Below are 21,648 nucleotides of genomic sequence, written 5' to 3'. Positions count from 1 at the left end.
TCACTAGCTTTATTTCCCAGAGAGACCCCTGCTGAAATATACTATCCAAGATCCTACGGTAAGGGACCGTGACAAACAAGAGCCACCTGGGAGAAAATGTCTAGGGTGGTGTGGGGATTCAAAGCCCTATCTTTGGTGGGCAATAAGGGGTTAACTTTTAGCCAAGGAACTCCCTTTTCAATGGAAACTTCCACAGACTCCTACTATAGACAATAGAAACTCAGAGCTATTTTAGTTCAAGGCAGGGGTTGGCACCCAGTGGCTGTGCCTCAGCCCTAGAAAGGATAAAAGGAAATTCCTCACCAACCTCACTCCCAACTGCAGCATATCTTGTGGTCAATAATGAAGCTTCATGTTTGTTTATTGTCTGAAACAGAAATTTATTCTCAGAGTAACGCATGAAAGCATAGGTTGAGGCTGCCATTGGGAGGCTTCCCCTCCCTTCCTCCGCCACCTCCCCTCCTCTTTGAATGCCAGGGACAACACAGTTGAAGGAAACATGCAATCACAAACAATGATCAACTCTAAAGACAAAAGGTTTGGTCCAAAAGAACTCAACATAATTAATCCAATTACCGTGAAGAGCTTCACTGAGTAGGATTAAGATATTGCAGATGTAGTGTTTCCACAGGGCGGCTCTTCAGTGCACCAGGGGGGCCTGCTTGAGGGAGATGAGGACAGAACGCATGCGGGAGACATCTTTGGCCTGCTTGCTGGACTTGGGGTTAAAGTCACACAGCCGGGCCACCCGCTCCCACTCAGTGCCTGGGGACGACTCTTCAATGTCATTTACAAAGGCTTCTTCTGCTGCCCTGGAAGCAACAAAAGATGTTGGTTTAATGTAGAATCCTTGGTAGCTACCTGGCAGCTGCCCTGTTATGAAAGCAACTGCCTCTTTATGCCTGACTTGATGGCATTCTGGTTTTCCAAAGAGTAACAGCCCCTGGCCCAGGTCAGACTCGGGAGCATACACATGGCCAGCTTTCCTAGGCACAGGGGGCCCGGACTGCTGTGTAAAATGTTGGAATACAGGTGTTTGGTTCAGGACTCACTCTCTCTGTTGATACAGAGAATTTAAAAAGCCAGTCCTTAGCCAGCTACTCACCGCCTTCATTAGCAAGGGCAAAGCAGCAGGCTGGCCAAGAACTTGAACAGCAGTTTATGTTGGGCTGTACTGAGTTTCAAGTAAATTTAGAGACCTCCAAAGAAGCCCACAGGTCACTGCACAATAGCCTCTGGATTTATTCCTAAGGCTGGAGAGAAATAGGGCAGCTCAAAAGGAATTCAAGACAAAGCTCCCATGCTAGCAGGCACTAGAGACTAAAGCCATTCTGGAAGGGGTTTGTTAGGACATTCTCCTCAGCCAAAAGTTTGCCATTTTCCCTCCAGCCGGGTACCATGGGCCTCTTGGGGCACTCTGGCAGGGGTGGGCGCCCAATGGCTGAGAGCCAAGCAGTGTGAACTGCTTTTTGGTAGGATGCTGCTCCAACATTTTTTCACACCAAGGTCAGCCCATCCCCAGCTGGGAGCTAACTTGTAGGAGCTACAGCCTAAAAGGACAATGCTAAGAGGAGGGAAGACACACTACTTCATCTACTCCAACAGGCATCACAGGCAAAGCGAAAGCAATGGAGATGACTGGTCTGTGGGGACAGAGGGGTGGCACTCTCACAGGGATGGCCGTGGCAAACACCGCTGAAGCCCAGAGCCACTACAACACTGCGACTTCATGGCACACACAGGGGCAGTGAGAAAGGTTTACTTAACTGTTCTAGGCTGTAGCAAGGATGGTTTATGTTTGTGCTTAAAGGTGAAGAGAAGAAAAGAAATAAGAAAAACTTTAGGTCAGATACAGAAAATGAGAATGAGCTCAATGCAGATGGTCAGTAAGCTAGACATGCCCTTGCCACTCTGTACTCTTGGGGACGTGCGGCTGGCTTTGCTGGGCCACCCTGCTGCCCAGCAAACCCAGACTTGACTTTTCCAGTCTCCATTTCTACTCCAGAGAGAATGTGCAAAAAGTAAATCCAACACCACCTGTAAGTCCAGCATTTCACAAGTCTCATTGCAAATGCACCCACGGGCCCAGGAAACCCAGCTCTATCTCCTAACGGGATGAAGGGCTCAAGGTCATGCACCGTAAGAGGCTCTACAGACCTGAGCCTGTTGTCTAGTCTTCCCACAAGTTCCTCACTTCCTTCATTCCACCCTCATCTCCCTTACATCAAAAGGCTAGTCCTAATTTTCAAGGAGGAAACAAGCAATTCAGCAATACTGCTTTGACAACAGAAATCCTTAAACCAAAACAAAACACTTTTCCAGAGAGGTTGCAGTTTTCTTTAGGAGGAAAAGCCACAGTGGCCTGTGTCATACAGCTCTGGCTATCTCGACCTCAAAGCTGGGGGTCTCTTTATGCCAGAGTGGGGGACAGGGCATCAGAAGCTGGCCACTAAACAACAATTTCTGGTAGGAGACCACAGAGGAACAATTACAGACCCCACGGGAGACTGCCCCCTCTGCTGACTCTTCTGCCCCAACCCCACATTCTTCAAAGGAACCCAGTGTAGAAAATGCTGCTTGCACTGGTTCCTAACCCAGGGCTTCTTCCCCCTCCCCAGGTGGGGACACTCCCCCTTCCCACCTGGGGCAGGGAGGCAGCAGTGGCAGCAGCAACAAGAGGTCAGAGCCCTCCCCAGTCCCAAAGCCTTCCCAGACGAGATCACGAATGACTCACATTTTGAAAGTGAGTTAGCTTCCTTCCCTCCAAACCCCAAAATGAAAAATGGCAACCAGAGTTGCAGGGAGTCGTGGTTCTGTGAGACAATCAATGGAACATTCCCGCAGCTTATCAACTCTTAGGCAGCCCCCACAGTGCCAGTTTGAAATAATTTTAAAAGCAAAGCAACTTGTGACATAAAAGGAGCATTAACTATAAACAAAAAGTAGGAACAATCAAGACAAGAAAAGGAATTAGTTTTGCAACATACACATAACCAATCACGTCAGCGAAGGGTTGTTTGTAGAAAGCTTCATCTGCCACCCTAGACAGCAAGAGGTCCAAAAGGCAGGCAAGCAGGCAGGAAAAAAGAGAGAATATTGAGAAGCAGAAACATCTCAAATCCACAATAGAGGCACGACTGTGCTCTGGGGAGCTGCTCCCAAGGCTCCATCCTAACTGAGTGAGGCTTCCAGCACCAGACACTCCAGCAGGTGAGGCTTCCTACTGGCCTTCCCCGCGGGATTCTCCAGGGTAAGTGCTGCCAGCTTCATCCCCAGGCCTTACCCCAGCAACCACCAGCATTTCCTAGGTACCCACTTATGGGCTGAGCCCTCTGATAGACATTGTGTCCATTTCATCCTCAACCCCAAACAACCCAGGACGCTGAGTGTTCTCCCCGCACTTTACAGATGACGTGATAGGGAAGGGAGGCCTCGAGGTGAAGCAACCTGTTTGGCAACAAGTAGCAACAGGGGTGGCAGAACTCACAACCAAGGCGGTCTGGCTCTTTTCACTGTAAGTTACTGCTGCTCCCCAGCTGGTGTGCGCTCGGGAGGCCACGCCTCCTTCCCGCCAGCCTCAGTAAACACCACGGGGCACAAACGCTGCCAGACGCCAGGAACGCTAGGGCCCAAAGCCAGCTTAATCTTGGATTATCCGACTACTGCTTCCCCACACTGACTAGCTGGGACCAACTGCCAGTATCCTGGGAACATAGATGGTCATTTCAAAATGCCCACCTTTGAAAAAAGAGGAGCTGGAGGCAAGCAGTGAGAAGACCTGCAGACAAGGGTCCTGGCTCTGGCGTACTGTGTGTCCCTGAACACAACCGTCAGTCCGCTCAGTCCCTGCCAGACTCGACTGCTTTGACAACGTACAGCCCAGAAGCCAGAACTTCATCCCCCCTTCACTCTCACATGGGAATGGACCAAAATGGCAACTCTGGGACAAGAAGGAAAGGGGGGCAAGCTGGGTGGACAAGTTCACAAAGCAGGGGACAGGCTGAATCCCTGGGCCCAGCCAGCCCCCCTCATCCAGCATGGGTGGGCAGGGAACCTCCCTCAATGAGTCTTACCCTCTCCTTTGCCCAGTGGGTTTGGGGCACAGGAGTGGGAGGAACCCTTTAAGGACAGTCATGCCTGGTCATTAACCTAAGCTCCCATATTTATTTGAAGGGAAATCCTAGTAATTTTATTTTTAAACTCACATACCCTTGCTTCTCTCCCATTCTGGTTTATACATAGGAGGTGTTTTGTGGGAATTTAAAGAAAGCAAAAAGAACAGCCTGATTGTAACTCCAAATAAGTCAGCAGGAAAACAGAGTAGTTTGTGGGCACAATGAGTGGGAGGGAAAGGAAAGGCAGGCCAGCTTGTAAACCCATAATCCTTTTAGTTTACACACAGGGCTAAACCTAGTCAATTTCAACTTGTGCTTGCCTCTGCTGGGAGAGAATAAAGGTTTAATGACTCCTGTTCAAAGCATTACTGAGACAACAAAAGCTTGCTGTCAGGCTTTTGCTCCTTTGCAGCTAGCCCGAGAGGAAGGAGCTGTTGGTGACAGGACAGCACAGCTCCATCGAGGCTACAGCCCCAGAACAAAAGGGAAACCACACACGAAAACTCAGCTGGCCCTTCCACCTACTTAGAGCAGACTGAAAGCAGCAATCCTCAGGCAAGGCAGGAAGGGGACTCCACACCTGGAGGGTCAGCCTGGTTTTACCAAGTACTTCGGAGCAGATGCACGGCCTGAGGCAACTCGCCAAGGTAAATAGGGCCTCACAGGGTTCCTGCACCAAGCACCCATCCATCCTTCTTTAGAAATCTGAACTTGCATCTGGGGGAAATCATCCTGAATGAGCACAGGATTAAGGAACCTGGACCTGTCAGCACTTCAAACTGACCACAATCTCACAGCAGAAGCCCCGGCAGCTAACGCTACTACCCTCAGCAACTCAACCCCGACCAGAGGGCCGCCCCACCATACTTGTCACAAAACTTCAAATGGAACCTGACAGGCACGCATGCCCCATAGGAAGGTGGCCAGGACAGAGGCTCGAGGCAGTGACAGAACCAAGAATGGGCAACGGGAGACAGGTAGTCGAAGGCTGCTGCACAAACAGTCCATCTGTTCTGCCGTAGCCGCCCCACGACAGCAGAAACTGTCTGGCAAAGAGGTTAGCTCCCTCTCTTCTGGCAGATTTCCACTTAAGAGCTGCCAGAGACAAGGGTACTTAAACCCACTCCTGCCTCTGAGAACAAGGACCCAAGGCTCTTTACCATGAAAATTACAAACAGCCCCAGGCCGAGTCTAACCTATCTTTTACACTTAAGTGGGTGGAGTGACTATGAAGTGAAAGCCAGTTCCCAGTCTCCAGTCTCACAGGGGAAGCAAGCCCATCGGCCTGTGCCCAGGTGAGCAGTGCTGCCCCCATCTCTCTTTCTGAGCTGCTTCCAAGTGGACTCTGAGCACGGAGCATTTAAAGACCACAGCTGCTGGTCGGTGGTGAAGGAGAATGACTGTTTACTCCCTACAACTACTTAACCTTCAGTAAGTGAGTAAATTCTGAAAAGAGCATTTTTAAAAAGTCAACTCAAGATTTTCTTAGACACAGATAATAAGCACCCAGAGAACCCTTAATTCTGAAGTCACTGTGTTGGAAAATCTTGGCTACCTAATGACGAAACACACATCCCTACTACTGGACCCTTTGGGGAGCAGCCCTCAGAGGCAGGGGATGCGACATGACTGAGTCTATAATCACCTCCAAAGTACTGAGATCCTGGAATAGTCCTGAAAGTGGCCTTTCATTCCAGGGTTACATTTTTTACACGTGGACTTGATCCCGTGAGATGACACTTCCTTCTGCAGAATCATACCATTACAGGCAGTGCATACTAACCAAACTCTCAGCTGCAGAGCTAGACTCACTACAACTAGTGTGGCAAAAAAACAGGCTGAATTACTCACAAGATCCAAGAGACTTGTAACCCTTACGTTTCAAGTATATTTTTGAAAACCTGCAAAGACATTTCACACTAAAAGACGCGGCAGCTGAAAACCTACACTGGCTGGTGGAAACGGACCTGATTTTGTCTTGGCAAACGAGCTGTTCTAGAAGCAGTACGGACTGACCTGTTATTCGCTTTCGTCTTCTGTAGCTGCTCGTCCTGCCTCGCATACCACTCATCCAGCTCCTTTATTGCTTTTTCTTTCCACTCTGCTTCCTGCTTCCGAGAATTGGCATCTTTGAAGGGAAGGAAAAGAAAGACGATACAAATGAGGCGAAATGCAAATTGAAGTCCGCTTCACCGTGTATTTGGGCTTATTAATCTCATGCTGTGTGCAGGCGCATGTGTGTGTTGGAGGGAGAACACTCGGGAGGGAAGATAAAATTCTCTTTTCCCTGATTGTATGTCCAGCTCTCGATCTCAGCAATTCTATCCAAAGTGTTTCACCACCATTTATCCCAGTCCACCTACACGTTAGTGGATCACTAGTTTGGGGTTTTTTTTTTGCGGTGGGGGAGAGGTGGAAATACTGACTTTTAATTTTAAAAAAGGCTTTTGGGACACCAACTGGGGAAAAAGTAATTACAGGTGATTCTTTAATGATGCTGCCAGTTCAGGGTGGACTATTCATATTAAATAATCTTTTAATAAAATCTCCTCACAAACTATATTCCACACAGGTTGGACAATTAATGGTAGATGCACATCTATGAAGCAAGGAGCTATGAGAAAAATTATCAGAGGTAGAGATGATTCCAGAAGCAGGAAACAGTAGGGTATCGATGGAATTGAGGGGAGCACAAAATATCTACTCCCACTTAGGCCACAGAGCGAGTCTGTGGCAGAGCTAGGGCAGAACTAAAGGAGAAACTCCAATGCGGAGAACTGTGGGGGGAGAGGTGAGGGTCGTCATTAACAGCTATCCAAAAGGTTCTAGGTGAGAGAGAAAAAGCACACCTAGCAGGTGTGCCAGATTGGGTTCTCACCCACAAAGTTTCTCAGGACTAAATACGAGTTTCCCTAAGATACTAAAAGAAACTTGTCAGTAAATGGTAGAGAGAAGGAAATACAGGTCATACTTTTGCCACAGTTGACACCGGAAGTCACCCTAATACCTAAACTTTAAGCACATTCTTAAGGATGTCCTCTCTGGCAGGTGTTTTACAGACATCTCATGTAATCTTTACAACAATCCCAAGAAGGTAAACTAGTCCCATATTCAGCAGTGAGAAAAGCTACAGCTCCGCAAGTTTGAGTAACGTTCCCAAAGGTTATAATAAGTGGCAGAGCCAAGATTCACACCCAGGTCTGACTCTAAAGCTCACACATTCTTACTTCACTGTGCTGCCTCCAAAGAGAGGGACGAGGGACGGAAAGGGAGGCAGGCCCAGCAACAGTCACAGATGTGACCAGCAGATGGGCATCAGTGATCCAGAGCCCAACCTGTAATGAGTGTCCTTGAGGAGCAAAGTACAAAGCAAACAACTTCTTGAAGGGAAGAAAGTAAGCATTCAGGGGCAATTTTAGGGCCTTTGCAAGAAAGGTCTTGTAGTAACAACCTGCAGAAGACTTTGTAACTACTAGAAATAACCTAGTAGCAGCTAGAAACTCCCGCAAACTTTCAGATTATAAAGAACTTTTTACCCTGTTATCTAACTTATCAGAAGGTGACATACTGGCTCAGGAGGAGAATTATTTCACTCAAATTTTCCACTGATGACTCAAGTATACACAGTAAACTTGTGATGTGTGTCTGTCCATGGCATTAAGTGTATGTGGAATGGAGGGTGCTGTGATGCAGGGAGAGATGCTGTGGGCCGATGGTGCCCAGTGGACAAGAAACTGAAAAAACTTTAAAGAATAAGGTCTCCTTTTCAGGAGTTGTGAAATTACTTCCAAAGAATTACTTTTTGATTGGAGAGTATTTTCTTTCTGTATAGTCTAATGATCATTTTACTGCATAAAATAGTTCCTTTAAATCGTCTTCTTTTATAAATTTATGAAGTGACACTGGCAATAAGAATTTAGAATTCTTAAACACTTAGCTTGATGGAACAAAGATCCAAGCTGTAATACAGCGTCTCTGAATCTGGGAGGGAGAAGGGAGAGGAGAGGGTGAAAAATCCTCTTAGAGAGCAGGGTACACTGACAGCTGTCTTCTCTGGCCATACGCATTAATGTTCACAGAAAATTATTGGAAAACGTAGCACACAGCTAAGCTTAAGACCATGAACATTGCTTCTCTATTTTTAGCATCTTGCACTTTCTCACAGTTCTTGCAACAGAAAAATGTGAAACTGCAGAAACACCTAATTCACGGACCAGTTTAATTCGATTCTACTGGAATGCGAGGCCAAATGTTTGACTTCCCTCAGGAAGGCAACATGAGTTAAGAAAATAGCACTTCATGGAATATTCCCAAAGGGCCCAATTTGATAACTGAAAAAGAAAATGATATTTTTCCAGACACCAAAGTGTATGCTCCTCCATGGAGAAGACAACTTTGCTAAACTTTGGGGAAAGAGAAAAGATAAAGCTGGGTTCTGCATCATGAAAAAGACTCCAGTAGTACTAATACCTGCTAAGTCTTGCCTCTAAGTCTACTCAGAAGAGATGCTCAAAGAAGAACAAGCAAGGACCAAGGCTGTCTGCACCATGAATACCTATCTTCATCTTTCTAAAGCTGCACTATCCAGTACAGTGGCTACTAGCCTCATGTGGCCATTTAAATTTATTAAAATTAAATAAAATTTAAAACTCAGTTTCTCAGACATAATAGCCACATACAGTTAGTGGCTACCATACAGAACAGCACAGATATAGAACATTTCCATCATCAAAGAAACTACTATTGGATACTGCTGTAAAGGTTAAACGTAAGTGTGCCCTCTGTTCTGAAAGCCACAGAAACTGGGCTGGAGAGACACTAATTGGCTGTATTATCTGGGTCAATTCCTTTCCTATTTCTAGGTGTCCTTTCCTATTTCTACACCATCTAAGTCATGTTTTCACTAGTTCAGCGATTCTCAAGAAGGAATAATAATGCTGACACTGTGGTAACACAGAAGCATGTTGCTATTTCTAGTTGTACAATAAAATATTTAGGCATGATGTATGTGGTGGTGTCTATATCTTAAAGTGAATCAGGAAAAAAATTATGTGTATATTCACAATACACATATAAATGTATGCACATGTTGAGTGTATAAAACATACACATACATGCCTCATTTATACAAAGACAACCCAATATGGCAAAATGTTCATTACTGAATCTGGAGGAAGGGGCACACATGTTTGTTTTACTCTATTCTGTGTCTGAAATTTTAATAAAAAATTGAGAAAAGAATACCCTCTGGATAACACCCCCCCCACACCTCTGCCACACCTTTCCAACCCACGTGTACAGATACCAAGTCTCTCCCAATCTTGACCAATAGCTGACACTCCATGGAGAAGGCTCTTCAGCAAAGGCCAGGCTGGCTAGCACTGATTCTCAGGCTCAGCCTGCCCCTCAAGATGGCGTACACTAAATGCAATGCGGCTGAAGGGATGGGTATGGATTCTGAAGCAGAGCAGACTTAAGCTGAAATTCTGACTCCACCACTTATAGCCGTGGTGATCCAAAAACTTACTCTTCCTCTGATCCTCACTTTCCTCACCCATAAAAAGTAAAAACTTACAGGAATATTAGGGTAAGAAAACCAAATTGTACATATTACCTAACATCTTTCACATTTTCCTCTCAAGCATTACTTTAAATCCAGCCTTCAAATGGTAAATGGACTGTGCAGTCCCTCACATGGATATGATACCTTCAGGTTTACAAAGCACTCTCATAAATACCATCTCAGACTACCCTTGGGGTTAATAACACTGATCTTACTTCACAGATGAAACAGATTCTGTAAGGTTTGAGCAACCAAGTGCCCACAGCTGATAAGTTACCGCTGGGCCTGGAGCCCAGTCTTTCACTCCAAGTCCAAGGCTCTTTCCACAGCACCACTCTGCCCTTCCTGAGAGGAGAGATGCACTGTGGCTCTCCGGGCTGCCCGAATCCCCACACAGCGGCCTGTGATTAAGCATCTCCATGTGGTGGCCTTGTAACCTTGTTGGGAAAGATACCTTCCCCAAAACTGTACAAGAACATTATGGCTAATTCATGTTAAAAAGGGATAAAAGTAGAGTCAAGGTCAACTATTCCACTGAAAACAGATACCCAAAGACAGAAAGGGATTCCTTACCAAGGGCTTCCAAGCGTTCCGTTTGCTCTTCTCTCCATTTACGGATACTTTCAGGCTCTGACTGCAATCGATCCACTTGTGAAATAGCTGCATAACTGTCTGTTGGCCCATTACTCTCCTTAACACAAAACACAGTTGTGCTCTATCAGTACCAAAACCTCCTCCCAGAAATGCGCTTCACCCAAGTTAGAACCGCTGTTTATGTGCAACACTGATGGCTGTGGTAAATGTAAAGGATTACCTTACGAGCACCACCACCACCTTACGTGCCAATAGGGAGCTTTCAACATTATGCACTCAATCCTTGCAATCCACAAGGGAGCCTGAGTAGTTCTTATCCTGTTAATAAATGGGACTTGAGTGGGAGATGGGAAAGCTGGGGAAGTGAGTAATGGACTTACTAGGAAACAGTGTGATCAGTTTTATTTTCCTTACTTGACACAGAGATTGTGATATCTTCAAAGTAACAAAGGTAAATACACAGCACGGCAAGGCCTAGAATCTGACACTTCTAAATGTTATTATACAATACAGGGAAAAGTACACTTCATACCACCTAATCAAAATATAGTGAATTCTAGGAAAAAGAGAGTCCAAAAGAAAATGTATAGTTACTACAGTCACACCAAAGAAAATAAAAAGGCAGGCCAATGTGAGTCACAGCGTATGGGGAGGGGAGGGAGACACACAGGTTCTTTATAGTGGTTAAGATTTGGAAGCTAATAAATAAATTGATAAAGATTCAAAAAGAATCTAATCTTTATAGAATTATCTCACCTACTGAACTAGGGAATATTACCAGCTTAACCAGACTATAAACAAAGATGGAAAGAAAATTATTTACAGTAGTATTAGTAACTAACTTATTGTTAGTACTTTCCGTGTTTCAGCCACATAAAAGCTTTATCTCCCAAACACCTTACAAGTCAAATTTTTATTCCCATGTCAGCAGTTGGGGGATTAAACTGAGGCGCAGAGAAATGACATGTCCAAATTCACAGCTAGTAAGGGATAAAGCCAGGACTGAACCCCATTCCATCTCACTCTAAAGACCAAGCTCTAAACCAGGGACTGGAAACTATAGCCAGCTCAGCCACCTGTTTTTGTAATTAAATTTTACTGAAACAGAGCTATGCCCATTCGTTTACATACTGTCTACAGATGCCTTCATGTTACAGCAACAGAATAGGTTGACAGAGACCTTATGACCCACAAAGCTTAAAATGTTTACTATCTGGTCCTTTACAGCAAAAGTTAGTCCACCTTTGGCTTAAACCAATTAGACTAATCTCATCCTTCCTGACAGTTAACTGGTTGAAGGGTGAGCAGAAACCCAGGCAGAAGCAAAGCACCACGCTATTTCCCCAGGCTACAGTGATTACTTCCATCTGGTCAAGAGGGAAACACAGGACTTTTGTTGAGTGGTTGGGAGAAACCTCCATGTTGTTCTAGATAGTATGACATGCACATGTGAGACCCGGAAGTGCTGTAGCCATTCTGCCACCGTGAAAGAGTAAAAACTGCACACTCAGCTGGCAGAACCAGAGTCCTAGAGGAACTGAGTCGGAATCCAGGTCCGAGGACCCCTAGCCTATCTCAGAGTTCTTTCAATTATATGAGCTAGTGAATTCTCTCTATTTAAGCCAATGCAAGTTGGGCTGGTGACCAAAAACTCAGTGATACAGAGGGAAAATAATGGTAGTTGTCACAAATACCAGCCACCCCCCACCCTCAAGACAATCTAAAAGCTGAAAAGTTCCAATGCTGCCCCACCACATACTACCTTTGTTACTTTTAGACTCCTGGTTTAACCTCTGTATGCCTCAGTTTATTCATCTGTAAATGGGAATAACAATAGTTCAGGTCCCTCAGATTGTTGTGAGAATTAAAGAAAATTCAATATAAACAGTGCTTGACACTACATGGCACAGTGTTTAAATCAGCCACCGGGGCTTCCCTAATGGCACAGTGGTTGAGAGTCTGCCTGCCGATGCAGGGGACACGGGTTCGTGCCCCGGTCCGGGAAGATCCCACATGCCGTGGAGAGGCTAGGCCCGTGAGCCATGGCCGCTGAGCCTGCGCGTCCGGAGCCTGTGCTCTGCTGCGGGAGAGGCCACAACAGTGAGAGGCCCGTGTACCGCAAAAAAAAAAAAAAAAAAAATCAGCCACCACTGCCACTGCCACCACCACTGCCATCATCATGAAGGGTCATTTCTTGAGAATAAAGTTGGTAACACTAGGGTCAGGTCAATCACATTTTAAAAGACTACTCTATCAATGTTACCTCTCTTCAAATCCTTCCACTTTGGCAGGTAACATACCAGTAACTAATACATCCAGGAAAGTCAAAGGAGTGGGATCCTTTCCAGGTCAGTCAATTCAAATCACAGGAAAGGAAGACTCTCAACACTATCATGCATCATAATCAGAGTACTCTGTACCTGGTAGTATTCGCCATTCATGATTCCTTCAACAGCATCTGCAAGACATAAGATTTCAATCTGTCAATCAGGGCTGGTCATATGCTGGGCCAAAGGGTTACAGAGTATGACACAGTGCTGTAAGTACTCTAAGTTACTATCCCTGTGCTAGATAAACAATGGACAACTTTCTATTTAATGAAATCAAGATGTGCTTACACAAATGACTTCACCAAAATGTGGACAAATCTGTCCAAAAGCTTTTGATAATTGTCTTCTGGCTTAGAGATAACACTTAGAAGCCCGGCAGAAGAGCCTCACAGAGCAACAGTTTCTCTATCAAAGTTCTAAAGAAGGCAAAGGATAAGGGTGGCCCGGAATCCTTCACAGTGAGCAGAGATATGCAGCTTCATATTTAAACCAAGGTGCTTTCTTGGGGTCAGGACTCTCCATCCTTTGGCTAGAACAGGTTTGGCACCTGAGGGTCTACACTTGCGACTTCTTACTAATTCCTCTAGTCTACTTGGAATTAGTCCAGAACAGTAAGCTTTGGGCATACCAAATTAAATTAGTGTTTTCAAGGATGCAAGTTACAAAAACTCAAATTGTATACAATCTGATCTTATTGGCACAATTAATTGTTCATGAGCTAAATGAGAAAGTCCATCTCAGAAATATGAAAAATGTCTAAGACTCAGAGATTATCAATCCATACAGTTCAAAATGGTGGTCCACAGGCTGAACATATTTTATTTAAAATACAAAGCACTAAATCAGGAAATTTCACAAAATCAGGATTCCCAGTGTGTGTGTGTGGGTGTGCAGACAGAAGATCTGGCAACACTGGGCCTGCATTCCTAAATGAAGGCAGGCTTTACGTGCAGCATGCTCTGGACAATTTGCCAGTCCCCACTAGCCCCATTTTTTTTTTTTTTAACCCATTCTGTGTGTCACTAATTCAGTTACCTGACTGGCCCAATAAGCATGTGTTTCTAACCCACGCCCTGACCCAACAGCCGCCACTGATACAGCCTGTACCAGGCTGCACACCAGCCCTTTGGAGTGGCTGCTCTGCCTCCCCTTGAAAGCTTCAATACAGGCACCATAAAAATGCAGCGTCCACCTACATATTCTATGTATTCTCTATCTGTTGGCTGACCCGTATTTACTGCCTACTATGTAGGACTTACAGTATTTTGTCCAATTGTTTTCAAACTATGATGACCATGTTATTGCATGGGATGGGAGAGGGAAGAGGAGAAAAGAGATGAACCTAAAAGATATAAGAACCCAAGTAGTAAAAGGAATGCAGAGCAGCTAGTGTGGGCCACCATCACAAGGCCCTCAGAAACATCAGAGGTTTTCCTAGAAGCCAGAGGCAGGGTGCTCTCAGTCGCATTCTTTCCTTTGAACAGGCAAAGATTTCATCAAACCACTCCAGTTTTCTTGGTTCCTAACTAATTAAACCCAACTTGAACCGCCTATTTTCCAAATCAACCTCGTTCTCTTGCTTCTCCCAACACCCTCCTCTTAGCTTTGGGAGTACTGAAAACTTTCATTTCCCCAGCATGCCTCCCTGATACCAAAACATTGTTTTAAAAAAAAAGGAAAATGGAGACAGAAGAAAATGCCATATAATTTCATTACTCAGCCTATTGGTTTCTATTTTTTTACTTTATCTAATGCATACACATAAAATTTCTTCCCGCAAAATGACTCCTATAACAGATGCTTTTTAGTAATCCATTCATCTATATCATTAAATTCTCAACTTTTTTAGTATGAAAACACCTACTACTTACTGCTTCCAATGTGCCAGGCACAATGTTAAACACTTTCTATACATTAAGTTTAATCCTCACAACAAATCTGTATGTATCAGCACTTCACAAACGACCTTAAAATACATGTAGGGTTGGTTCCTTGAGAGGTTAAGTAAGGTGTTCTTGAAGGGGCAGATAACTAATGACAGTATTTTCACTCTTAAATTTATTTTTTATGTTTAAGATATATAAGAAAAACATTAAATGCATGTATCATGAGATAATCAGCATTTAAAAAGTGGTGCAATACCTGGGCAAGCAAGAAGTCAGAGGAAGGATCATCAGATAACCTGAGGCATGAAGACAAACCACAGGATCTAAGCACTTACCAACCCATCACAGCTCTGATCCATGTTTCACTTGCTGGTTATCTATCAATCATTTCAACATATTTCTCGTACTTTTCTTAATTTCCTTACTTGTTTTACTCCTATGCTTTATTTATAAAAGTACAAAAATGAGTTTCTTGTAGTTTTTGTTAGTGGCTTTTTTCTACTTTAAGCTGTTTCTGTGCCACCTATCCCTATCATTTTTAAAATATTCTATCAAGTTTTGAAAATGTAAATTTAGCAAAAAACTAATAAAAGTATTTGCAGGGGGCATATTCAATCCTTCCTCAGCAATAAATTTCTTGACATAGAACTGATGGATCACAGAATATATATTCTAAAGACCTCTAAACACCAGACATTTGCTCCCTTTGGTCCACCATTTGTATTTCCAGCATCGCCACGAGTGCCCCATTTTTCAGACCTTCATTGCTACTAGAGACTGAGTTTTAGCGTGTTTTAAAATTTTTGCTAATCTGATAGCAGGAAAAAAAACCTTCAGGTGGCTTTGTTGTGCCAGTCTTCTGTGAGGTGATCACCTGACATTTGATTTTCTTCTTTACTAAACTGCCTGAGTTTTGCCCATTTTTCTGCAATCTTTTGATTTCTAAGTATTCTTTCTGTATTATTTGTTTTCTCACATTGCAAATATTTTCCCCATTATCTTTTTGTATGGTTTACAATAGTTAATGCCTAGAACTACTTAACTTGTATGAGACACTATCAGGTTTTTTTTCCTTTATGATTTCTCTGTCTGCATTTATGATGAAGGCCTTTCCTACTCTAAGATAAACATTCACTTTTCTTCTGGTACTTAAAAAAGAAAAAAAAAGCCTCTCTTTAATCCACCTGGAATTTATTTTTTTTGAGTAAAATTTAAAAAGTGAGATACGGGACACGGGTTCGAGCCCTGGTCCGGGAAGATCCCACATGCTGCGGAGCAACTAAGCCCATGTGCCACAACTACTGAGCCTGCGCTCTAGAGCCCGAGAGCCACAACTGCTGAAGCCCGCATGCCTAGAGCCCATGCTCCACAACAAGAGAAGCCACCACAATAAGAAGCCTGTGCACCGCAACAAAGAGTAGCCCCTGCTCACCACAACTAGAGAAAGCCCATGTGCAGCAACGAAGACCCAACGCAGCCATAAATAAGTAAGTAAATACTATTTTAAAAAGTGAGATAATTTTAAATCTTCGGGCCTACAATGGCTAGTCTGGCCAGGCCTACGTTTTGGTTAATATATTACAACTAACACACCAACTATCCAGTTAATATTTATTTCAACCCAGGGCCACTGTCAGTAGGAGAGACCTTGGTCACTACCCCAGACACAACATCAGAAGCAATTCTCATCCCATAGCTCTTTCTAAGTCGCATGTTGCCTGTCCTTTAGGTCTGAAGACTCATCCAGACTCACTGGCAAGTGCTTTGAGCTTTTATTAGTTACTGTACTACTGTACTGACATTCAACTGGCTCAAATCAAAGGATCATCTGTTGCTATAGAAACATGTAGAAGAAAGGCCACGCAGGGCCTTGATTTATTAGGACAACTAAGCTAACCAACTTGATGCCCCAGAAGGAAACTTTCTAGGGCATCTCTAGAACTCCAGACACAAACAAGGGCCAGAATAAGTTTCCAGAGATGAAAGACTCTTTATCCCAAACCCACCTTCAACTTCCCATGTTCCCCAACCAATGGAAGTCAAGCAGACCTGGGTCTGAATTCCTGTGGAGTCATGCATTAGCTTGCCACTTTAGGAACCTGGCTTAACTTCCACAACCATCAGTTCTCACCTGAAACAGGATGACACTACCACTCTGCCTGCAGTTACTGCATGGATCTGAAAGTACACAGAGAACCTGGGGCACAGCAAATGTGCAGTATCACTAAGGATCATGCATGCAATTTCCCCGAACTTCCCTCTGCTACCAAGAAAATTACTCTCCACCTCCAGAAAGCTTTCCTTTATGTACCTCTCTTCCTTTGATAAGTGCCTCACTGCCATACTCTCTCAGTAGCTCCTTAATCACCTCTCTTAGCCTCCTCCATCCTCAGCCCTCATGATTGAGGGCTTTTCCTCGGCTCTAGACTCGAGCTGCCTCTTTCCTGACCGTTTGTTCTTACTCAGTATCCCCAAGCCACTTCACTCAGCTGGTTACCTCCCACCTCTAAACTAATGTTCTTCTCCGGATGTCCTAACAACTGAGGGCACCATCCAAGGCTCAGGCCTAGCCCCTCCTCCATGGGAGTCTTCCCCAAGGCTGGGAGAGTTTAGGTATGTTCCTCTCTCCTCTCTCCTGCCTATATATCTCTGTACGGTAACACATCAGATACAGAGCTCCCTCGTAAAAGCTGTGTCTTCAGCACACCCCAAAGCCTATAGGCTTTGTAACACCTTTCTCACCTCACTCCCAAGTAATAATAGGCAGGGACTGTGTGTAGTCATAACATACTAGGTTCTGTGTGTAAGCACTTTATGGGTGCTCTCCAATATAATCCTAGCAATCCTGTGTGGTGAGTATTCGCACCTTTTACAGAGAAGAAAACTGAGGCAGGGCAGTGGCAGCGATGGTTATGTAAGTTGTCTGAGACCACAAAGCTAAACTCACATTCAAGCAGTCTAGGACAGCACAGAATCTTAACCCCTAGAGAGAGAGAAGAAAAGAGAAAAAGAATGAAGATAAAGTGTCCAACTAGTGCTCTAATCCTCAAAGGAAGTGCTGAGCATTGCACTATTTTTTTTCTGACCACTGCACTATTACCAACCTCAACTACACTGTCAGAGATCTAGCTTTAAGTCACTAAATGCTTAGTTCACTAAGAAAGTCCTTCCTAGGAACTAAGTCAGCAATTATCCCTTCCTTCCCTTTGCTGAAAGCTTGATGCAGAAGGGATCTGTGTGTCCAGCTCTATTCTTTCCCTTTTACCCCTCCCATCACCAAGATCTGCTGGTTCTATACAGGACCCCTGTACCTGACATTTTTGCACATTCCTTTGTACCTACTGTGTGCCGGACACCCTGCTAGGCACCAGGGATACAACAGTGAGCAAGAGTCAACACTGTCCTTCAATCAGGACAGTCTTCTATGAGTCCTGATACCCCCAACTGTCCTCCCCAGGGCAACCACAACTGCCTTTCAGAAATGACAATCTCTTATTCCACGCCACCCCTGCTTAAACAACTGCAACAGACTATGGCACAGTCTAAGGTGGGGGGACTTGGCGCTCAGCTATTAACTTGCCCTTTTTTCTTAAGCAAGTCGTTTCTCTGCAGGACTCAGTTTTCTCCTTCTATTCAATGAGTGAGATAAACGAAGGATCTAAAAATATTACCATTCTCAGGCAAATGCTGAAGACCTCCCGACAACAACAAAGAAACCCTAATCACCTAAAGCCAAATTCATTTTCCGGCCACAGCCTAGTTCAGCCCAACCTGCTTGCTATAAATTGCATTTTCAGGTATACTACCCATTCTCCTGTAGATTCTTATTGGGCAACTGATTTGCTCAGGAGGCAGCATGATGTAGTATAAAAATTCAGGCTGCAAACTAGCGGTCTCCCCACCCCCACTCCCCAAATAGGTTCTGCTTGGCTGAAGACTTGAGATTTCGGAGTCCGAACGGTTTTACGAAGACCACTCACTACTCTAGTGCACCAAAGCCGCAGTCTCCAATACTCCTTATTACCTCACAGCCCGCATGTTTCTCATTTATGTTACCTGCCTGGCCCCTTAAGGTCTGAGTTTAGGGTAGCATAAACACCTCTATCTGTCCCACCTGTACCTTGTTCTCCCTTAGCTGGAAAGTTTTTTAAAGAAATGAAAAGCCGCGTCCCGTTTCTTCTAGCTCATTTCCTACTTCCCTATACGATTAAAAAGGTCTCTTAGACTCATCCTTTCCTCCTACCGCCACAATCCAAAGCACTGCACACAGGTAAGGCATTCAGAAGTCAGACTGGCAGCCTGCCACGTGCTCGCTTTCTCTTTTTTGCTGGAGCTTGGCTGGGGAAAGGCCACACTACTTTTTCCCTTCACCTCATGGAAGACCGATCCAGGCTAATCTCAGGTTCTGCTTAGGCAACACTGCCTACCAAAGCTCTTCCCAGAGGAAGGAGAGCTCCAGAAGTCCTAGCAGTGATACCTTCCACAAGCGGTAAAACTCTTGCCCTCTTTGGCCACAGTTTCTCCAGGGCTAGACCATCTTTCTCGCGTTCCCTATTCATTCCTCCTTCCCCCACCCCAACATTCTGTACACCTTAAGTGCTGAAACACTGAACTGCATTGCCATTTTCGTTTCTGTCTCGAAAACGATACCACGATTCTTTTTTTTTTTTTTCCCGGCCTTCCTTCCTACTAACTGGTCTGTGTTAGGCTCAGACTGGCCTGTAAGTCTGGCCAAAGTGCGCCAATGCGGCTGTGCCTCTGAGGCCAGGCTCAAGGCACAGCAAATGCTCAACGAAAGATACCTGCATTGAACGGGCTTCTTCGGGCTCCTCAGCTTATCCTATTTTCTTGACTTTTTCCCCCGCCCGTGCCCGGGAGCGCTCAAACACATTCACAGAACGGACCAGGCTTGCCGAGCCTGCGTTTCTGCATGACTGAGCCGGGGTCCCGTTTCCTTTTTGCTTCACCTCTCGCTCAGCGAGGTACAAGACTTACACGGAGCTTCTCAGACCCGCTCCGGGCCGAGTTTCCAGACAAGTGCTCCCGCCCCAAACGCGCCCGCACTCACCCGGACCCCCCGGCGGCTCGCCGTGCGGCTGGGGCCCGTGGGCGCCGCCGTCCAGGATAGCGAAGGCCTCGTCGTTCTCTATGCCCGCAATCTCGCTCTCCTGCTGCGCCAAAAAGGCCGCGGCAGGGTCCTCTTCGCCGGCCACTCCGTTCCCCAGCGCGGGGCCGCTAGCGTGGGCGCCGAACGGATCTAACTCAGCCATGGCGGGCAGTTCAACAGCACGGTCACCGACGTTGAGAGACACACCAACCGACCAGCCAACTCCGCGCCCGGCAGCGGCCGCTGTGGTGTCGACGGATATCAAGCGGGAGGAGGGAGAAGACGGAAGCGGAAACCCTGCCCCAATATCCGGTCGGTCTGGGCTGTGTTGGAGAGCCGAAAAGGTAATAACCAATCAGAGGACAGAAGTGGTTCAAGAGCTAACCAATCAGCCGGAGGAGGGTTGGGCCGCCGAGTGAAGCTCGTGACTCGGGAAACACCTGCGAGGAGGGTGCCGAGGACGGCCGGCCCCCGGCAGGCGGAAGTGCTGCGTGACTTAAAGCAGCTTTGCCTGACCCGCCTTTGTGGCTGGACCGACCCGGGACCGCCACCTCACAGAGGACTCTGAACCGGGAAGTGAGGTGAAGTTAGGGCGGCGATGATTGGCCGATTGCAGAAGAGTCAAGCCACTTAGGCTTTCTGAATCTCAGTTTCCTCATTTGTAAAATGGGAACAAGAATACTGCACTATCTCCCTCCCAGGATTACTGGGAAAACTGACTCCTTTTACGGCTGTGTACTGGCTTTCTAAAAAAATTTTTGTTAACCCATTGACCCAGTCTGGGTTGTTTTCTCCCCTAGAGCCGCCTGACTTAAATGTAATCAATTCAAATACACTCTGACATTTCTCCCCTATAGTATTGTTATAAAAAGGCGAATATATCTCCTTATACAAAGCCCTTTTGCAGCCAGTACTCTTTTCAGAGCTCGACAGAAGTTTCTAGGGCTGAAAAATTCCTTAAGGATCATCGGGTTCGTAGGGAAGCTGAGGCCCCCATGAGGGGTCAGTCCCACAGGGAGTCAGTGGCCAAGAGGAAACCCTGGTCTCCTGGGCAATCCCGAATGGTACTAGCCACAACATCTTATATGTGCGCACCCTTCCCACCTAAGGACAGCAGGAACTTGCTTAGAAAACAAAGTGCTGTCAGTATTTCTTTTAAATCAGCGACATGTTAATAACATGGCTAGTTAATTTTGTCTACACCCTAGGGAGGATAATCCAGTGATTCCAGTTTCTCGTGCTCATGTTGAGGAGGGGCTTATCCACTGGCCAAAAGAAGGACCTTTCTCCTTCACCACCACCACCCTAAAAAGTCGAAAACAGAAACAAACCAAAAGAACCAGCCAGAGGTCAAAGTTGCCTCCAGAGGTAGTCAGCAAGGGACAAGAAAGTGGGTCCTAAAAATATACACTAATCTTTGTTGACACAAAAGGGTAATTGCTTCCTTAAAGCATGTATTTACCTTTAAAGTCGTTTAAAGTATGAAGTGTAGGAAAGTTTTGAAGAAAATCATTTAAGAAATTTAAAATTTTAGGGCCTGCACCTGACTCAGTTTCCCCCCTCTTTTTGTTTTAATGCTCATCCCTAACATAAATGGACTCATCCCTAACAGAAATTGGCAACAATGCATGAAGTAGTTTCACATTCCTCTTCTCTTTGAAACAATATATCCTGCCCCTGTTAGGAGGATAAGGGACGGGGACTACCCTGAGAGGGCCCAAGGAAGACAACTTTTGGTTGCTCACAGCAGTAGTAGCTGAGGGACAGAGAGCATTCTCTCGGGGGCAAGCGCATAACTCTGGGGAAGCTGTCCTGAGAGTCACTTGCTAGAGGGGGCACCATCTCTCATCATGCAAAATCAGCAAGTGTTTATTCACTCAAAATTGAGGAAATCAGCTCGTCGTTTAGGGATGACTTCACAGGGGAGGTGGCTTGGAGTTCAGTTATGATATTTGGGTAAGGTTTAGAAGAGTTACTCCTGGCGCCCTAATGTTACAATTGTGCAAGGTTTCATAGCTTGGCATGTCTGGGGTACAGAGAGTAAATTAGTTTG

The 21,648-nt window shown here is 45.4% G+C and overlaps 1 protein-coding gene across 1 annotated transcript; it reads right to left on the bottom strand.

Moving 5' to 3' along the window:
- Positions 1–370: 370 nt before the first annotated feature.
- CLTA (clathrin light chain A) lies at positions 371–19,869 on the bottom strand. The gene is made up of 5 exons (XM_079926398.1): positions 19,557–19,869; positions 12,693–12,730; positions 10,252–10,369; positions 6,132–6,243; positions 371–812 (listed from the first exon to the last, which is right to left on the bottom strand). The coding sequence occupies exons 1-5, from the start codon at positions 19,756–19,758 to the stop codon at positions 641–643; spliced, it is 642 nt and encodes a 213-aa protein (XP_079782524.1). The 5' UTR covers positions 19,759–19,869; the 3' UTR covers positions 371–640.
- Positions 19,870–21,648: the final 1,779 nt, after the last annotated feature.

The sequence above is a fragment of the Stenella coeruleoalba genome (genome assembly GCF_951394435.1).
Source record: "Stenella coeruleoalba genome assembly, chromosome: 7".
Taxonomy (NCBI): Eukaryota; Metazoa; Chordata; class Mammalia; order Artiodactyla; family Delphinidae; genus Stenella; species Stenella coeruleoalba.
The sequence above is the reverse complement of the archived record's forward strand: the minus strand, read 5'-3'. Positions and strand labels throughout refer to the sequence as shown.

Excerpts from the sequence above, each read along its gene's own strand:
- CLTA (XM_079926398.1), bottom strand. The coding sequence starts at position 19,758 with ATGGCTGAGTTAGATCCGTTCGGCGCCCACGCTAGCGGCCCCGCGCTG. Across the intron at positions 10,370-12,692 it reads TGAATGGCGAATACTACCAG|GAGAGTAATGGGCCAACAGA; the intron begins GTACAGAGTACT and ends TTTTGTGTTAAG. Across the intron at positions 813-6,131 it reads AAGACGAAAGCGAATAACAG|GGCAGCAGAAGAAGCCTTTG; the intron begins GTCAGTCCGTAC and ends TGTTGCTTCCAG.